This window comes from Chinchilla lanigera, unplaced genomic scaffold, assembly GCF_000276665.1.
Source record: "Chinchilla lanigera isolate Chin_1 unplaced genomic scaffold, ChiLan1.0 scaffold00007, whole genome shotgun sequence".
Taxonomy (NCBI): domain Eukaryota; kingdom Metazoa; phylum Chordata; class Mammalia; order Rodentia; family Chinchillidae; genus Chinchilla; species Chinchilla lanigera.
In genome coordinates this window covers 28,384,182-28,402,611 of record NW_004955408.1, presented here as the reverse complement: position 1 = coordinate 28,402,611, position 18,430 = coordinate 28,384,182, and the positions used below count along the sequence as shown (strand labels likewise).

Sequence of the window (18,430 nt, the reverse complement as noted above, 5' to 3'; positions counted from 1 at the left end):
GTGCTGCTTAGTGCTGGTAAATTGTAGTAATTATCAGTATTTAAACACTGGGGAGAACAGTATGGAGGTTCCTCAAAAACATGAAAATAAGATTACTACATGATGGAACAATTCCACTTCCGGGTATAAAACCAAGGGGAATTGAAAGCAGAGATTCCAGGAGATATTTGTACACCAATGTTCATAGCAGCTTTAAAATTCACAGTAGTTAAAACAGGGAAGCAATTTAAGTGTTGACAGATAAGTAGATAATGTGGTATACACATATAGTGGAATAGTACTCAGCCTTAAAGAAGGAAATTCTGAGCCACGCTACAACATTGTAATGTGAAACTTGAGGTCATAATGCTAAGTTAGATAAGCCAGTCACAAAAAGGACTGACTGTATGATCCACGTAAATGAGTTGAATAGAGCAGTCAAACTCATAGAGGCAGAAAGAAGAAAGGAGATTGCCTGGTGCTGCAACAGGAGGAAATGGAGAATTGCTGTTTAATGGGAACAGATTTTCAGCTGCAAAGGATCTGAGGATGGATGGTGGTGGTACCACAGTGTGAATGCATCTAATGTCACAGAACTGTACACTTAAAATGGCTGAGATGGTCCCTTTTATGTTATGTACATTATAGCATAATAAAAGATAATACATGGAGAAGATGTATTAAAATTCAGCTATTCCACATGAAACTCCTGTTTTCTGGCTTCTTTTGAATAATTACAAACTCCGGCAATGTAGGGTCTGCATCTTTGTACAATAACAGTCAGCTGGGGAGGAATGGGGCTTTCCTCTTTTGTTGCCGAAAAATTTTAATTTGTTTACTTTAAATAAATAATACACGTTCAGAGCTCAGCAATCAAAACAACACAAAACTGTGTGGAATGAAAAATCCGAGTCCCACACCTGCCTCCATCCATGGTATTCTCAACCCCCTACCACAAAGAGAGACTTATATTGGTTTCTTGTGTTTTTTAGTGCAGATACAAACACATATGAATAGCTTCTCTTCAATTCTCTTTCATTTATAATAGGTACTGTCTTTGTTTTGATCACTTAATGATGTGTCTAGCAGCTATTTTCAAGCTGCAAACCACAGCTGGCCCTTTGGAGGGGCTGAGTCCTCTCCTCTCACTGAAGCCTGCCCTCCGTGAGCGTCCTTCTTTGCATACCAGCAGGTCCAGAGGGCCTTAGAGTTCAGCTTGTCAGTGAGGCCAAGACCTATGGGTGGGGACAAAGAGGTTAAAGGCAAGAGGGTGGGGTGGAGGAAGGAGGTATTTTTGGGTTCCTCTTGGGGTCAGAATGTATAGATGCTACAGTCTGCTGTAAAGGGTTTTGGACGAGTGGATCAGGATGCAGAGATGAGCAAGGCCCAGAGAGTCTTGTGGGGAGAGCAAAACAAGACGGTTTGGATGCTTATAAGACCAGAGTGGAGGGTATCATGTTGGGTAAATTAATTAAACATTTTAAGCTTCTGATGTCTCATTTCCCCTATCGTTTAGAATTACTACATAGACTAAAAGCAGCCGCACGATGCCTGTCACACAGTAAGCGCTGATTATGTACTGATGGATCCCAAGATGATAACTTCAGAATTTTTGACGTTATAGTAGTGCAGTACCCATACTTTGACTTGTGAATTTGCATCTCTTTCCAGGTAGTGCTATGTGGTATAATACTCTCTCATGATTCTGGACAGCAATAGTGAGCCACAGCTCCAGTTAGCCGCATGATCACGAGGGGAAACAGCCCATTCTCCATAGGGAACTGTGTTGCTAAGCTGCATTTGGTAAGTTAGGTGCAATAAAGGCAGCTTTATCCTATGACATTTTAAACTTATAAATGGGTTTATTAGGGCATAACACCATCATAAGTGGAAAATTGGTATCATCTCTGTGGAGGCACAGTGCAGAGAATAAGAATGCTTAGAGGTGACATTAAGTAGGGTTTTAGAGGCCAAATAGGAATTCACAAGATGCAGAAGTGGGAGAAGTGCATTCCCACAGAAGAAACATTGTGGTATCTAACACTTTGTGTAGAGGTATTAACCCTACTTCCAAGATGGTGGAACTGAATCTCACATAGAAGATGTGACCTATCCAAGGTCAGGTATGTAGGAATGCAAAGGTATGACCCACACCTGCTCTGTTTTGTCCGACTCGGAGTCCAGAAGTCAGTGGTATCTTAAAATGTGAGGGCTATTGCTCCCAAGATTCATTCATACTTCAGCTTGGGGTTCCTAAGTTTGGTAGCTGTGGAGTATGAGGGAGTCTTTGGCTCTGAACTGAGGTGAAAGATTGTGTAGTACTCAAAGGTGAAGACAGGTAACTCCCAGCATCACTCAGCTCTGTTTTCCTGGGTGGACTTCCCTCCCGTGGAGGTTTTCTGCATAAGGTGGAAACATGGCCGTGAAGATCTGCAGCCCCTCATTTGGCCAGTTCAGCCACTAGAGGAGAAAGACAGAGACTCTTTCCCCAGCAGTTTGAGCCAAAGTCCTAGGTAGAGTTTTCACTGGTCAGACCTGGGCATGCTCCACTGTGTCTGGAGGAATGTGGTCCTCTCACTGGTCACATCACAGTCAGATGACCATGAGTAAACCAATCAAATGAGACAATCACTGTAGGTTCTCTCACAAGTCAGACCTGGGTTACATCACCATCGCTGGAGCTCCTGTAGTCAAAACCACTGAGAGTGGATCTGAGAGTGGAGGAGGGATAGCCCTTCCCAAGCAACATTAGGATGCTGGACCTTAACTAAAGCCTTTCTCCTCTAACTGAAGCCTGCCTTCTACAAGCTTTCTTCTTTGCCTACCAGCAGGTCGAGGGGTCTTAGAGTTCAGCCTGTCAGTGAGGGCTAAGACAAGGGTAAGGACAAGGAGGCTGAAGGCAAGAGGATGGGATGAAGGAAGGAGGTATTTTCGGGTTCCTCTTGGGGTCAGCATGTGTGTAGATGCTACAGTTTGCTATGAAGGCTCTTGGATGAGTGTATCACGATGCAGAGATCTACAAGGTGAAGGGGAGATGGCTGGTTGGCAGACTCAGTGGATGTTCCTTTAAAGAGAACAGAAGAGCCTATAGCCTGGCCCATGGGAGAGAGATCTGTCCAATGGTCTCCTTTGATCATAGGCTAAGGGAACCACAGGTTGCGTGGGGTGGGGGAAGACAGGAAAGCCCTTATGGAGCAGGTTCAGAAGGGCATGCAGCCTGAGGATCCAGCTTGCATAGCAGTGTGACAGCTTTGCCAGTAGAACAATGTAGCTGTTCTACAGGTACATTCACAGTAAGCTCTTTGGATAAGCTGGGGAGCATTCCTGTCTCTTCTCTACACTGTCCTAATTGCAGTTTGAAGCAAGGAGGCACAATAGAAGGATGGGCTCCATCTGATGAGCTCCTTCAGGGATGAACACAATTAAAGCAGGAAGAAAATTTTATGAATTAGCTCCAACTTCTAGAGGGACAAAACCAGCTAGGGGAAGCCGGAGAGGTAAGCCCAGTCCCCATGGCATCCACTGACCCTTTGTACAGAGAAACCTGTGTTTCCAGGGCAACCATGACATCCCGATTGAACACCTCACCTTGCCACGAAGTGCAATTTAAAACATTGTGGTGTATAATTATTTTGAACATTCTGTGCATGAGGCCCTGTGTCAGGTGCTTTACATACCTCACCGCCTTTTATCCTCTCTGCATGAAGGGGTATCATCCCCACTTTACAGAGGAGGGAGCCAGTGCTCTAGGAGGCTGGGAAACTTCCACCGGAGTCACACACTGTGAGGCAATGAGGTCAAGACTCTCTTAGGCCTGTTTGATGTCCGTGCACTTGTTCTTTCAATTGGGGCCCCTTCAGTATTGGGGCCAGAGACACAGTGGCAGAAACATGGCAAGAGGGCGTTGCTTCCTGTGTGCTGCTGCCACTCAGCAATTGTTCTGATGACGCTCAGATAGGAGACACGGCAGATCTTAACCTTCCGGTCCCGAGTCTCCTAGCCCAGACAGTGCCCTCCTCTGTCAACCTTTCCCAGAGCTTAGTGCTGCCTTCCTTATCTAAAGCCTGCCAGTTGGAAGCTTAGGTGAAGGCTCCTCAGTGCCAATTATTTCAGTGCGGGAGAGTGGGGGTTTAGGAGAAGTGGGAGCAGGTGGGGAAGGGCAAGGCACCGAGCCTGTGGCCCAGAGGAGGTGGGAGGCAGGGAAGCAGCTTCATTAGCCTGTCCCTGGGGAACTTGGCAGCCAGTTATTAAATGCTCCCTAGGCTGGCGAGCTTGGCGGATGAGGGAAGAAAACAGTTGTGGGAGTTGTGTGCATAGGGGGTGGGGGTGGCTGTGCCTGAACCAGGAAACCCCTTTGTCTCCTTTTATGCTGGCCGGCTGAGACTGAGGATTCTGCAGACCTAAAGCTGTCAGCGCAGTGTGAGCCACTCTGTGGCAGCAGGGAGGGTGGAGGTCATCCTTGGATGCAGACTGGGTGCTGGATCAACCCTATGCTGGTTCCTATGCCCCTGCAAGGGCTACCCTTACCATGGGGTCTCCTTAGGTTCCATTGTTGCTGGGCCGGGAGCTGTGGTATCCTCACCTCCTGTCTTACTTATCCCCGTGAATCCTCCCAGTTCTGTTTGTAGTCTTGGGGCATCTTTCTATTCCTCATTGTAGACCATGTCATTTTCCAATAGTATGTGACCTTTCCTCATATTATCAAAAGATATTTGTGAAGTGTCCTGGTTCCCTAGACCTGTTCTTTTGTCCCTTAGCACATATCCAGCAGGCCATCAGCAGCCCTGAAATCCCCTACCTCCACGCCAGAGATTCTTAATTTGCTTCTGTCTCCTGGATGTCCCCTGGGGCAGCTTCCAGGTTCCATAGCCCACCTGTTTTCATCATCCCCTTGGACCTACTCCTCCTCACAGTGGCCTGTCTCAAAGAGGGGCTCCATCATCTGCCTGCTAGCTCAGGCCAGAAAAGCTGGACTCTTCTCCAAATGTGTTCCTTTCTGGATCTACCACGGGCAGGACTTGCCAAAGCTGCTCCGCCTCCTTTCTCACTGCTGGGCCCTAATTCACACGCCTGCCCTTCTGCCTGATCCACTTCATAGCCTTGACCTTAGTCACACTGCTGTTCTATCTCTCTCTCTCCTCCTGAAAGTTCCCAGTGGCTACTCAGCCCTTTTGGATGAAGTCCATACTCCTTTTGCTGACTCCAGGGGTCATGGCCTGACCCTCTTGCCTCCTCTGCCTCCTGCCCTTTGCACATGTCAGTTCCTTCACATCTCTGAATCATTCAAACCATACAGTTCCCTCTGCTCTAAATACCTTCACTCCCCATAACCCTCCCTTTTTTGGTGGTGCTGGGGATGGACTTCAGGGCTTTGCACGTGCTAGGTAAGCACTTGAACACCGAGCTCCACCCCTAGCCCCTGGTTTTGGTTTTAAATCTCAGCTAACTGGAGGGTGAGCTTGGCTTTACTTCCTCTGGGAAATGCTCCTTGACAATGGTATCTTCTCTGTCCCCAGTAGGTTTGAGTGTTTCTGGCCTCTGGTGACTTCCTGCATACTTCTGCTTCTGCATTGTGGTACTTACCAACTCTATCAGAGTTGTTTACAGGTTTACTCCCATCCCCTTTCCCCCCACTGACTATGGAGTTTACTTTGCTATTCCTAGCAACCAGCTCAGAGAGAGGCATATGGTTAATGCTTAACCAAGGCTGCTGGAAGAAATTAAGGGTCTTCAGCCAATCCCTTGAATGCCAATATGGGGGACTTTTGATATATTGGTGTATTTTGATTTCCTACTGTGGATATATCAAGTTACCATAAACTAGTGGCTTAAAAAAATACAAATTCATCCTCTTACAGCTCTGGAGGGCAGAAATCAAGTGAGGCTCAGTTTCACAGCACCAAAGTTAAAGGTTGGTGAGGCTGTGCTCCTTTTGGAGGTTGAAATAAGTGATTTGCTTGCTTTTTTTAGCTTCTAGATGTCACTTGGTTTCCTTGGCTTGTGGGCTTTTCCTCCATCTTTAGAGCAAAAAACTTTGGGCTGAGTCCTCACGTCGCCATTGCTCTGATTCTCTCTCCTGCTTCCCTCTTCCACTTTCAGGGACACCAGTGTTTGCCCTGAGCCCAATTAGATAATCCAGAATAATCTCTCTATTTTAAGGGTTGGTGATTAGCCATCTTAATTTTATCTGAAGCCTTGATTCCGGTTTGGCATGAGAGGTATCAACACAGCCACAGATCTCAGGGGTTAGAACGTGGATACCTTTGCAGGGAGCCATTATTCTAGCTACCACAATGTGGAAAAAGCTAGAGGAACCTGTGCCATGTGTGGAGAAGGATGCTTCTCTGTGAAACTGAACGAGCTGGGGGAGATTAAGGGTAGAAAGACAGTGGAGATCAGAGAGCAGGATGGGTTGATGCACGTGAGGTTTGGGAACCCCAAGGGGCTTGGCTACGAGTGAGCAGAAACCCAACCCAAACTGGATTTAAGTACCCCAGTTTCTCTTATCTGCGCTTTTGTTTTCTGTGAGTTCAGTTACCTGTAGCCAACCAAAGTCTGAAAATATTACAGAGGAAATTCCAGAAATAAATACCTGCCGAGTTTAAAGTTTCATACTGTCCTGAGTAGCATGGTGAAATCTGGCAGCATTAGGCTCCATTTTGCTTGAAATGAGTCATTCCTTTGTCTGGCGTATGTACCCTGCACATACCATCCACCCATAGTCACTTAGCTGCCTTGGCTACCGGATCAACCAATATTGTAATGTTTGTTTAAGTGATGCTTATTTTACTTAATGGTGGCCTCAAAGCATAAGAGTAGCAATGCTGGCAACTTTATTATGATACATTTTTACAATTGTTCTATTTGATTATTAGTTATTGTTCTTTAATCTCCTCCTGTGCCTAATTTATAAATTAAGCCTAAGTATTTGTATATATTTTTGGAAATATTTTCATATGTGTGTGACAGAAAATATGGCATATATAGAATTTGCTACTTTCTGAGATTTCAGTTATCCACCGGGGTCCTAGAACCTGTTCCTGTGAATAAGGACAGAACACAGAGCCATAGGAATGTGTTGCGTCCTGGAAGGAAAAGAGCCACAGATAGGAACTCACCCAGGTATGGCTTGGTCAAGGTTCAGTTGCTGTCCCCACAGTTCTATTTTTCTTTATTTCACATATCTCTCCATCCTGGGTTGGCTTCATCCGAAGTCCCTGTGAGATGTCAGTGGCAACATCCATTCCTGCCTCATAGTCCCCAGGTTGCAGTGCCCCAGGGAAGAGGGGCTGCTGGTCTTGGCTGGTCCCGCTGCCCTGCCTGGTCTCTCTCCAGGCAGGCAGGAGACCATTGGGTGACCGCTGGTACTAAGTGGGTTGGCGTTCATGCAAATTATAGGCAGCAATGGGAAAGAGCAGGCTCTCACAGGAAACTCTGGGTGCTGTTTTACTGGGTGCATGATGCTCCCACTGTACCTTGAGGAGCACTGCATGAGACAGGGCCTGAGTTCTGCTTCTGGATTTGTTGGGGCTTTGCTGTGTGGCACTGAGCAACTTACTTGTTAACGTCCCTGGGCCCCACTATAAAATGAGGGGGTGGGATTGGATACTCTCTGAGAGACCTTCCAGCTCCCACAGCCCAGCCACTGGGAGGCTTTTCCCATCTGTTTAGTCCATCTGTTTTTTTTGTGTGTGTGCGCCTGCAGACACTAGTAGTAAAAATCCTTAGAAAACCTATTGGGTTTTCTGTAGGGAAAGTTGTAGGGGGAGAGCTATGCTTGGGATCTGCATCAGGGATAGAATGGCACTAGAGAGGCTTTGTTTTCCATATGAAGTGCTGGGGGAGGCAGTGGCCAGTCCTGGCTCCTGGGAGAATTTAGGGCCTGAGCAAAAGGTCAGGGGCTATCAGGACCTATAGCTATGTTTACCATGGATGAAGGGTCACTCTGCGCTTGGCGTCAAGCTTAGTACGTGGCCAGTGTTTGGGGTGGCAAGTGAGTAAGGTTTCACTGGATGGTTGAGCTTAAGGCCCAGTCTGCATCTGGCTTGGGGATGGAATCAGAAACTTGTCATCAGTAGACAGGGCGGGTCTATAGGTGACTCAGCTGTCATATGAAAGTGGCTTTGGCCACATGTGACTTCTTTAGCACTTTCTGTCATTTAATATCTTACACATTTTATTTGTTCCTTTGTTTCTTGTCTGCCCCTTTTAGATAGAATGTCAACTCCATGAAGGCAAAGACTGTTCTCCATGGGCCATAGACAGCTCGTAGATCAGTGCTTGGCACCTTGTAGGTGCTCAATAAATTGTGGTGGGGTAACTAAGTGAATGAGGCAGTGGTGCGTGGATCCAGGGGTAGCCAGTGCTGGACCCAGTCCACTAGCAGATGCCCAGCTCTGCTGCCCTTTAGAACCACCTGGAGAGCTCCTAAGAATACCAGTGCTCAGGATGCAACCCCCCAACTGAATCAGAATATTGGGGGGGCTGCAGCCAGGAACCGTCATTTTAAAAAAAATTCCCCTAGGTTATTCCACTGCACTGAAAAATTTGAGAGCCATTTCATCCAGCCAGGCTAAGTGCAGGGGGCACATTCTGTGGGAGGACCTGCCTGCGTAGTGCTCCACACATGCAGATGCAGGAGGAAGGAGTGGAACTAGAGCTGGCACTGCAGTGGGGCTCAAGTTCTGGGTGGTAAGATGGAGACTTTTGTCCTAGATCTCTATCATATTCCCTGGGCACCCACCACAGAGGTGATTACTTTGCTATCACAGAGAGGGTTTTGGCCACAAGTCAAGAAGAGCTCTTGCTTCCCAGCTAAATGATGGCAAATCAATTTGAGGAGCTGCTGATTACAGCTGGCAGCCAGGGAGCCTCTGGCTGTTGAAGCCAAGGTGAGGCTTGGCTAAACCTTTGGGAGGAAGTAGCAGGCAGAAGCTGCAGGTCACCTTTGGAAGGCAGCTATGCTCACCATTATACCACCAGCACCGCACTGCAGGTCACCTTTGGGATCCAATAGCCCAGCCTTCTCTTGGAGTACAGGGAAAGTCTTAAGGAGTTGCTGTTCAGATGAAGGGTTGCAACTTCCATTAATTGTCTTAGTTGTCATTCACTCAAAACTTGTTATGTGCCCAGGATTTTATAATTGGTTACAATATCTGGGCATTGTAGGTCTTGCCCCTATTTATGGAGCCTTTGAGAGATGAAATAAAGTTTTTCAGATCAAGTGGTTTCAAAGTTTTGAGCCAGGCTTGAAACCAGGTCTGTCTGGGAAAAATCCAGATGTTTTCTCTTGGTGCTCTGCTGTGTATTGGTTTGCATGCCAGACTCTCAGCTCCCCTGAGCATGTCAGGTTCAAGTCTGGAAGGCTGTGCTTAGCTCAGTAGATAACCACTGGGGAGAGTTTGCTGAAGGCAGAAAGGAATAAGGAAATGTTTGCTGAGTGGATGGTTAAATAAAGGAATGTTTACTGACTTGGTCCTGAAGAAAGAGCTACGGGGAGCCTGACATATATACTGTATTGCAAGAGGTAGGCAGCCTCCAAGAGGGACCAGTTCCCGGTGAGCTTCCCTTCAGAGTCATGCTTTGTGTGGTGTCTTTCACACTGAATCAGAGCTGGTCTGGGTGACCCCAAAGTACTTCAGAAGCAATGGCTTGTAGCTTCCAAAGCTAGGACATGAGTGACATCGCAGCTTCCAGCTTGTTCTCCTGGATAATCCACTTTGGGAGAGGGGAGGCTACCTGCCATACTGGGAGGCCATTCAACAAGTTCTACAAAGAGGCTTCCCCAGAGAGGGTGTCTCCTGTCAATAGCCAGCCCCAGCTGCTGGAAGTGTTACTGAGCTTCCTCAAAGGTGCAGCCTCCTGCCCAAATGACCCTGCAGATGAGACTACTGCTCCAGCCACTGGTGCTGGTGACTTCATGGTGACCCCAACCTAGAACTATCCAGTTAATACACACCAGAAACTGCGACCCACAGAAACCATGAGAGAAAATTAAATATTTACTGCTGGAAGCCACTAAGTTTTGGGGTAATTTGTCATGCAGTGTATGACTACCACACATTGTTAAGTTTATTTTGAGCTGAAGATTCAAGAGAGCTTCCAGAAAGAGATAGTTATTCCCTTCTGTCCCCTAACTCTCTTGTGACCCTGACTTCGCAGCTTGTCTTGTGTTATGGTGAAAAGACATAAGACAGATTTGGTTTCAAATTTATTCTTTGGATGACTAGTGGGCTTTTGTTATAATTTTTTTTTTATCCTTTTCATTTCTTCTTCCTTTCCTCTCCTTCTATTCTTATTTTTCTTCACCAGACATGCTGTTGTAATAGCAACGGCTAGTAATTAAAAAAAACTGATGGCTTGTGGCCATAACTTTCACACGGACATCGCTATGTCAAGTGCGTCTCACGGTGAGAGGAACAGGGAGTGCCAGGTGCTGTGATTTGGGATCTACAGATATTTTGTTTACTTTCTTCAATTACCCTGATGATAGTGGTGGTGAGGTTAGACATTATTGTACTTATTTTTTTTAAAGTAGGTAATGAAACTAAGGCCCGGAACAGTTGAGTTATCTGCTGAAGATCAGGTAGGAAGAATCCGGATTTACAACCAGGTTTGTCTGAGTTGAAAGCTCATTCCCATTGTACTTTTCTTCTTCCAAGCCTCAGCTTCCTCACATGTAAAACAGGAGCAACACTGACCTCAGAGATTGCTATCAGCATGGAGAAAGGAAGTGCTTTTAAAGCAATTAACTTTTGTGTATGGCCTACAGCAGGTGGTGAGTAGAGCCTCTCGCCCTCCCTCTTCCTGTGTATGTTAATGTGGGCTGCCTTAACCTTCACACAGACGTGACTATGTCAAGTGCCTCTCACAATGAAGGAACAGGAGTTGATGTGACCAAGAGCTGCTGATCCCTGGGCCCTCTCCAGGTAGGGTAGATGATGTGGGTCTGGAGTCCAAGGAGATGGTGACATCAGCTCTAGTGCCACCTACTGAGTCTGTACCATTTTCTTGTTCTACGTTTGGAGGTGGCAAGTTCCCTGTCTGAGCTCATACAGAGAGGAAGGTGTGGTGTCTGCATACCCACGTCAGTGCCTGTGGAGAGGCTGGGTGTGTACAGATGTCTCCAGCTAGAGGATCCCAACTGAGAAAACATCGTCCTCAGGGGGTATCGAATCATTTCTCAGGTCAGACAAGAAACTCCAATTAATTACAAGTGCTAAGTGAGTGGTCTGGAAGCGGACTTTTGCAGTCAATTAGAGAGATGCTGGAGGAAGTTTCATTAACCCTCTGCCTCCTGGCAGCTTTCAGTTTAGGAGTGAGAGCTGTCTGGCTAGAATGAGCTCTCTGACACTACGGGGCATGCAAGCAGGCTAGTGTCCTCTGCTAGAGACAGCATAGAAGGAATTCTTCGATTGCTTGGGAAAATGGATTTGACTTTAAATCCCCTTCCCACTCCAGTTTCTTGACTTCTGGGTGTATTGATCTTATGGTGAGTCAGTGGTCAAGATCTTGATGCATTTGGGGGCTTGCTCATGCAGAGTGCTGTCATGGCTTCTCCTGGGTGAGCCAGCGTGAAGCGCAGATTGTCCATTGCTCTCTGCCCAGATACTTCACACCCAGCAGCCCCAAACTCTTGATCTTCCTCCAAAGCTGTCCCACATCCAAGTTCCAGATCTTGGAAAGCAGTACTATCCAAGGAGGAGATGCAGGCATTGGCCCAGACATCTCTTTCCTCCATGCTCCCCACATCCTACCTTGCCAATTTGTCTTCCGGCGAACCCCTCCAATCCGCCTACCTCACCTCATTCTGGTAGGGCACAGGGTACACTGGGACCCACCCAGTGGAATGGAGGAAGTAGGAGCTGATGAAAAGCTTAAGTGTGTCCTCGTTGGGGTTGTTTGCTGAAGAGGAACTGAATCTCTGGAAGACAGTACCTGGAGTTCTGAGTAGACAGTACAGGTGGATTCCAGAGGAACCCCATGGTCTTTAGTGTTTTCTTTCTGTCTAGTCTTTGGACTTGGAAGGCCTTCAGTCCTTGGGGGAACTCACCATTGGCCTCTTCCTCTGTATTGAGACTCTTCCTCTGCCACCTGGGACTCTGTGGCTGCAGAGGGTTGGAGCTCTGATGACTCTGAGGCCCTACTCAACTCTAGCACTTTGTAGGGAAGGGAGATCTGTGGCTCAGTCTCCCTGGAGAGCAGCTTCTAAGACTCTCAGTTATCCCCCACCCTGGTATTCACCGCCTTTTGTAATCCCTTCCCTATAAGTGTGGTCAGGATCTGTGACAAAGGTGATGGGACATCATTTCTGTAATTAGGTTACATAACATTGTGGCTTCCGTCTTGGTAGCAGGTTCTCTCTACTGCCTTCTTGGCTTGCATGCCTCAGTGAAGCAAGTGGCCATGTTCTGAGCTGTCCCAGCAGAGGATCCCACAGGGCAAGGAGCAGAGGACCATCACCAGGTGGACAGCCAGCAAGGACCTGAAGCTTCCAGTTCTTCCAGTTCAGTAGAACTGAATCCTGCCAGTAACCACATGGGCTTGGAAGTAAGCCTTAATGAGACCCCAGTCCTGGCCTACACTTGATTGTACCTTTGTGAGAGACCCTGAAGTATGGGATCCAGCTAAGCTTGTGGCCAGACTCCTGATCCACAGAAACTGAGAGAGTAAATATATGTTGCCTTATAGAATACTGAAGTTAGGGAGACAGGTGCAGTGACTTAATTTACAATAGAATTTGCAAAGTGCCATTCACTGAATGCTTGACCCTCAGTGATAAACTTGTGCATGGAGGACCCCATTTACTCTGGGGAGGGCACAGCTATTATTATCTTTTCACTTCACGTATAAGCAAACATTCACAGGGGTTAAAAGTCTTGCTCAAGCTCACCCTGCTAGGTGATAGAGCCTGTGCACACACCCAGGGCTGCTGGAGCAGTCAGCTGTGATGCTGTGTTAGGTGGATTCAGCAACAGACTATGATGTGATCAAGGGACAGGGGATTGTATCAGGGAAGACTTCACAGAGATGACATTGAGCTGAATCTTGTGAAGTCTGAGTGTGCCAAGGAGGGAAAGTACCACTCACGCCAGGCAGAGGGGACAGGATCTGCAATGTGAAGCAGTATGGGCTATGTGGGGACTGGGGCACTTGGAGCAACAAGGTGGGTGTGGGTCTGACCAAGCAGGTTGGGGTCACGTCACACAGGGCTGTTCTGATCATCTGGATGTTATCTGCTTGGCAAATTTCATCCTACAAGCCCTTGAGGGTGTTGGGAAGGGAATGAGCGATATGACGAACTGCATTTTTGATAAATGCAGTTGGGGCTGGGCCAATGGAGGATGGATGAAAGAAAGAGATTGACCAGTTATGTGGGAGACCAGGGCACACCGGCAGGAAGTGGGGAGAAATGAGGCCTAACTATAGACAAGGTGTTGGGGGTGCAAAGTGGAAGAGGGCTCTGATCTGGTCAGGACTCTTCAGCAAGGCCAGGGAAGTGTCTGTGACCAGGAGGAATGCTGAGTACTGTCCTCTGTGTGTCTCTGACTCCTGCACACTGTCTGGCAGAGAGGTGATGCTCCGTCAGCGTTCACAGGATGAGAGATCGTTGCCCTCCCATGTGACTTCATGGCATTCTAAGGATGCCACACCCTAAGGAGCTTGGGGATGGTCAGAAAAGGTGTGTATGTGTGTGTGTGCATAGGCATGCATGCGTGCGTGTGTGTGTGTGTGTATCTGTCCCTCTCAGCCTTTGGGGTTTTAGAGTTGATGTACAGATGGAGAAACCCTGGGATTCTGGGGCCGAGCTCCAACCCTGGGCTCAGTTGATTTTTGGAGTCATTTCCGGTGTCTTGAGTAAGCAAAATGGAAGATTTTCTGGACCCCTGAGTTTTGTAGGTTGTCTGCCTTCACTGGTAAGGCGGTGCCCCTGTTTATCCCTGGTGGTGCCGGTAGACAGAAGAGGGCAGACAGACAGAGAGCTGCTGTACAAGGTCTTTTTCTTTGTTGTCATGGTTGGTTTTGTACATCTTAGCATTTGCATCATACAAAGGGGGAGCAACAGCCATGGCTTTAGGTCAGGTTCAGGGGGGCATGAGGGGGTGGCCCTCCCCTCCCCCCAGGCACTGACACATTTAAAAGAAGCAGAGCAACAAAGACACAGCACAGATTCGGGAAGAAGTTTCCCCCGCGTAAGCAGGATGGTCCATCTCTTCTTGGTCTCAGTAGGACCCCCAGCCCTGCCCCAGGGCCAGTGTGAGCACCTCCCATTCTCTCCCCAGGGAAGAGGGTGGGGGCAATGATAGTGGAGACTGGAGTGGGGACATTGGGTGGAGGCACGTCCTCAGATCTGGGAGCTGGTCTGACTTCAGCCTCCCTGTGCAGTCAGAAGTCTGTGGAACCCTCCGGTGGGGTTGGTAACCCACCCCTTGGGCCTGGGAAGTTCTTCACTTTACTGTAGCCACAGCCTTTGTGTGGCTGCTTTGCCCAGCAGCTGCGCCAGTGGGAAAGAGCCCTGGGCTGCAATACCTCCAATGATTTTTGCATCTCCTCACTTTCTCAGGCTCTCCCACACGCACCTGGGATGCGCTGTTGACTTCCTGCTTCCATCTGAAGAAGTGCACTACAAGGTTTGATGTAAGGGACACACTTTCGGGGCAGTTTTGGATCTGGAGTAGAGGACATCCACATATGGAAATTCTAGCCCATCGCCGGTGCCCAGCACAGGGAGACTCAGAGAAACCCCCTTCCTTCTCCCCAGTGGAGAATCCCAGGGACAGGAAGAGCTCGGGTGGCCCTGCCCAAGGGCACGCGTGCCCACATGGGTGGTGTGCGCTCCATTGCTCTTCATTTTGTTCTCAGCCACTTACCAAAGATTACTCCTCCTTTGTGTGTCAGACGAGTGTGCTGAATTCTGCAGCTGCTCCCCCTCACAGTGTGTCACAGGCACACTGTCCCATTTCTGTGTGACATGCTCATCCCTCCTCCCATCAAGTGGGCCACCTCCTACCCCAGACACATCCCACGGACACCCCTGTCCCTGCTAGAGACACAGATGTCCTCTCTGGGCTACACTTTGGCTTCTCTCTACAGTCAGGTCTGTGTTAGAAATGACAGTAATTGTTGTCCCCCTGCATCCAACAGTGATCACTTGCCATTGGAGGAGGCAGGGATGCACCAGGCAGAGATTCTTGCCCTTGCCCCACCTCCAGGAAGACCTCAAGTCCGGCTGCCTGGGAGCAGGGTGGAGGAGTCTGGGAGGTGTACCCAGACTAAGCCAGCCCAGCCCAGAGGGCACTTGGTGCGGCTGAAAAACCCAAAGCCCACTCTGGGGTCTAGAGGGACTATGGAGGCCACAGGGACACTGTCTAAGGGGCTGGGATATCTTGAATGGCTAGGTTTCCTTGCTCGTTTACAGCTCCCTCAACCCTGGTCTCCCCCAACTATTTGACACTCCATGCCCGGGCATTGCCTTCAAGGTCTGAGGGTCCCTGTCAAGGGGGGACCTGTCTCAACGCTGGTATCTGCCCCTGTGTCCCAGCGGGACTCACAAACAGGGTTGGGGAAACCTAGAGCCTCTCAACTGAGCCTTGTTTATCTCTGGCCCAGGACCCCAGGGCTCTTGAGAATGACCATCCTGCCCAGGTAAAAGGACACAGACAAGCAGACATCAGGGGTGCAAGGTGGCTCCCCATCACAGACATAGGTGCAGACACAGACATGGCCCCCTGGGGGGCCTGACACAGGGGTACACAGGGAGGGTGTGGGGATGCGGGAGGAGGATAAGCCCAGGGAGCTGGAGCTGTCAGGGCCCTGCTCCCCAGAGAAGGGACAGATCAGGGGAGTTTCTGGTTCTCTAAACATATGGATTGTTTTATCTCATCTTTAAAGTATTGCAGTCTAACTGATATGGCTTTAACTATTGGAAACGGACAGAGAAGACACATGTCTCTCTCTGAAATAAAAGCATAAATCCACTAAAATGGAAAACCCGCAGAATGCAAACTGGGGCCAATGGGGCAGGGGCATCAGAGGTGGGCAAGTCGCCTCGTCCCTGGCCCTTGCTTTTGGGATAGGCCCTGGTGGGGGCCCAGCATGGCTTCCTGGAGTACTGCCTGCGTCTGTCCCAGTGGGATTCTGAGGACCTCAGGCAGGAACCCCCCAAGGGTGGGAGGACTCTAGGCGAAGGACAAAGTCTCCTGTCAGATGTGGCCACCTGTGATCAATGGTCTGAGGGCTGAGAGGGAGCATCTTACCTATATTCTTTCTTTCTAGGCACACGTCATGGACACAGCTGCTTTTTCAGACCCATACATAAGAACACCACAGTCAACACATCTGACAGTTCTTTCAAACATATACTTCTGTGACATCTACCATATACCCATTTCTCCCAACACACGTGCCATTTTGAAAATACATGCATATACAAGCAAACACATGCAATCTCTAAACACATGTAAGATGGCTCGCAAATGGGACACAATCACAAATCAAATATACCACCTCAAACAAGCACATATAACAAGGCTGCCTAACATATATGATCTCTAACATGGAATATGATGACTAACACACACACAGACAATCTCAAGATACACCACACTCGAACCATACACACATGCATCAAATCTCTGGTCACACAATTGCTGATGCTGTCTCTGCTACACACTGTGCCACACATAAACTCACTTTTGTCCTTCATTTGCTACTCCCCTCTGCTCCACACCATTCTCACAAGACTGGCTAAGTAGGTGGCCTTGGCAAGCTGGAGGTGGGTGGGGGGCAAAGGCTAGCCCCATACATCCCAGAGGAGAGTTTGTTCTTGGCCAATAGGATGAATGGACAGATGCCTTCTATCAAATGGGAGTTGGCTTCTCCCCAACAACTTGGGGCTTTGGCCAGGAAAGGTCCTCTTGGGGACCATGGGCCCTGGAAGCACATGGACAGGACAGAGTGGGGAAGAGAGCTGGATAGGAATGGGGGCAGCTTGGTCACACCAAAGGGGGATCCCATGGCAAAGACCATCACTGCCCGATGGCTCCAAGTGTTTTGGGGGGCCTGGGCAGCCCCTGGATTGGGCAAGCTGGGCCCAGCCTGGCAGTGGGGTCCCAGGACCTAAGTAGAGTGAGAGGGAACAAGGGGTTGCCCTATCCTGGGCTCCTCCACAGATGTGCTAAAGTCCAAGGATGATCCATTTGGAGGAACCAACCTGGCAGGGGCAATGACTGTCTGGATGGGATTTGGGGAAGGTTGTGCTCCCAGCTGGGTGTCACCAGGGAGAGAAAAAAAGGGGAGCCCCAGCCTCCTGCCCAGATCCTAGCCTGTCTAGACCTGGGGCCTCTCAGGCTAGGTCCTCATGAGACAGGCTTACCCTGACTCAGATCCAGGCCCCTCAGGGCCCCTGCCCTGACCTGGATACTCACTGGAGGGTCAGAGACCAAAGGTCAGCATGCTGGGCAGGGGTGGAATGTGTCATTACTTTGGCTGGCTGGGAACAGTGGTCCTCCTGGCAGTGGGGAGCATGAAGGAATGTATGGGGGTTTCCACACTAACATAGATCTTAGGCTTCCAGAGGGAGCCATCCAGTGCCTTTGGCCCTGGGTTCAATGCCCTCTGCTGGAGAAAAGCTGTCTTCCCTTTTCAGACTAGGGGTACCATGGGACTTGATACCCTGGGATGAAGTGGGGTGTCAGAGAGTGCTGATGGGGAGAAGCCCCTGGCCAGGGAAGAGGGGCAGAGGCCAACTGAGGTTTTCCCCTTCAGAACTGAGACTTAACTGAATAAAAAGAAAAGAAAGAACAAAAGAAAAGTAACAAGTGGAGTGAGGCTGGAGCAGGAGCGCCTGTTACTTCTTGAACATGTCCTGCAGCGGCCCAGGCAGGTATTTGAGCACCGTGTCCAGGATGCTCTCCTCTTCCTCCTCCTCCTCGTCCCCGCAGCCTGCAGGGATGGCCTTCTTGGGCCGGGTCAGGCTCCCCTCACAGGGCTGTTCGAGAGCTGCCTTCTCCTCTGCCTCCTTCTCCTCCTTCTTCTTCAGCCCATACTGGGGGAGGAGGAGGACAGAAAGGAGTGTGACTATGGGACGAGGGAATGACAGAGCTGGGTCTCTGAGTCATGCACATTTGTTTGATGTGGCTCATGAACACTTCTTGAGCCTCAGTCTCCTTATCTAGAAAGTGGGGTTAAAGGTACTTGGTCCTCAGCAGGTGACTAAAAAGGTAGAGATAGTGACTGAGGTTTTTTTAAACATTCATACCTGCCCCTAATAACTTGTTGCTCTTTTGAAATCCCAAAAATTTAAACACTGATAGTTCTGGAGTCAAATTTTGGTGACAACCCTGGGTTTGAACCGGGAGAAGACTGACTACTAGCCTTGATTTGTTACCTAGTGCTCCCAGACATGCACTGAACTGTGTAGCATAGGTGGCTGCCCCACATCCATCGGGAG

The 18,430-nt window shown here is 48.9% G+C and overlaps 1 protein-coding gene and 1 long non-coding RNA gene across 3 annotated transcripts in view; one reads left to right on the top strand and one right to left on the bottom strand.

Annotated features, from left to right (window-relative positions):
- LOC106147518 overlaps positions 1–18,430 on the top strand; it is an 81,500-nt gene that overhangs the window by 14,372 nt on the left and 48,698 nt on the right. The gene's annotated exons all lie outside the window — the stretch shown is intronic.
- Positions 13,962–18,430, bottom strand: part of Cplx2 (complexin 2) — a 79,844-nt gene continuing 75,375 nt past the window's right edge. For both annotated transcript variants that reach the window (XM_005376365.2, XM_005376364.2), the window contains one exon: positions 13,962–18,025. In XM_005376365.2, coding sequence (XP_005376422.1) covers positions 17,828–18,025 — 198 coding nt within the window. In that variant the 3' untranslated portion in view covers positions 13,962–17,827. The remainder of the gene's footprint in view (positions 18,026–18,430) is intronic.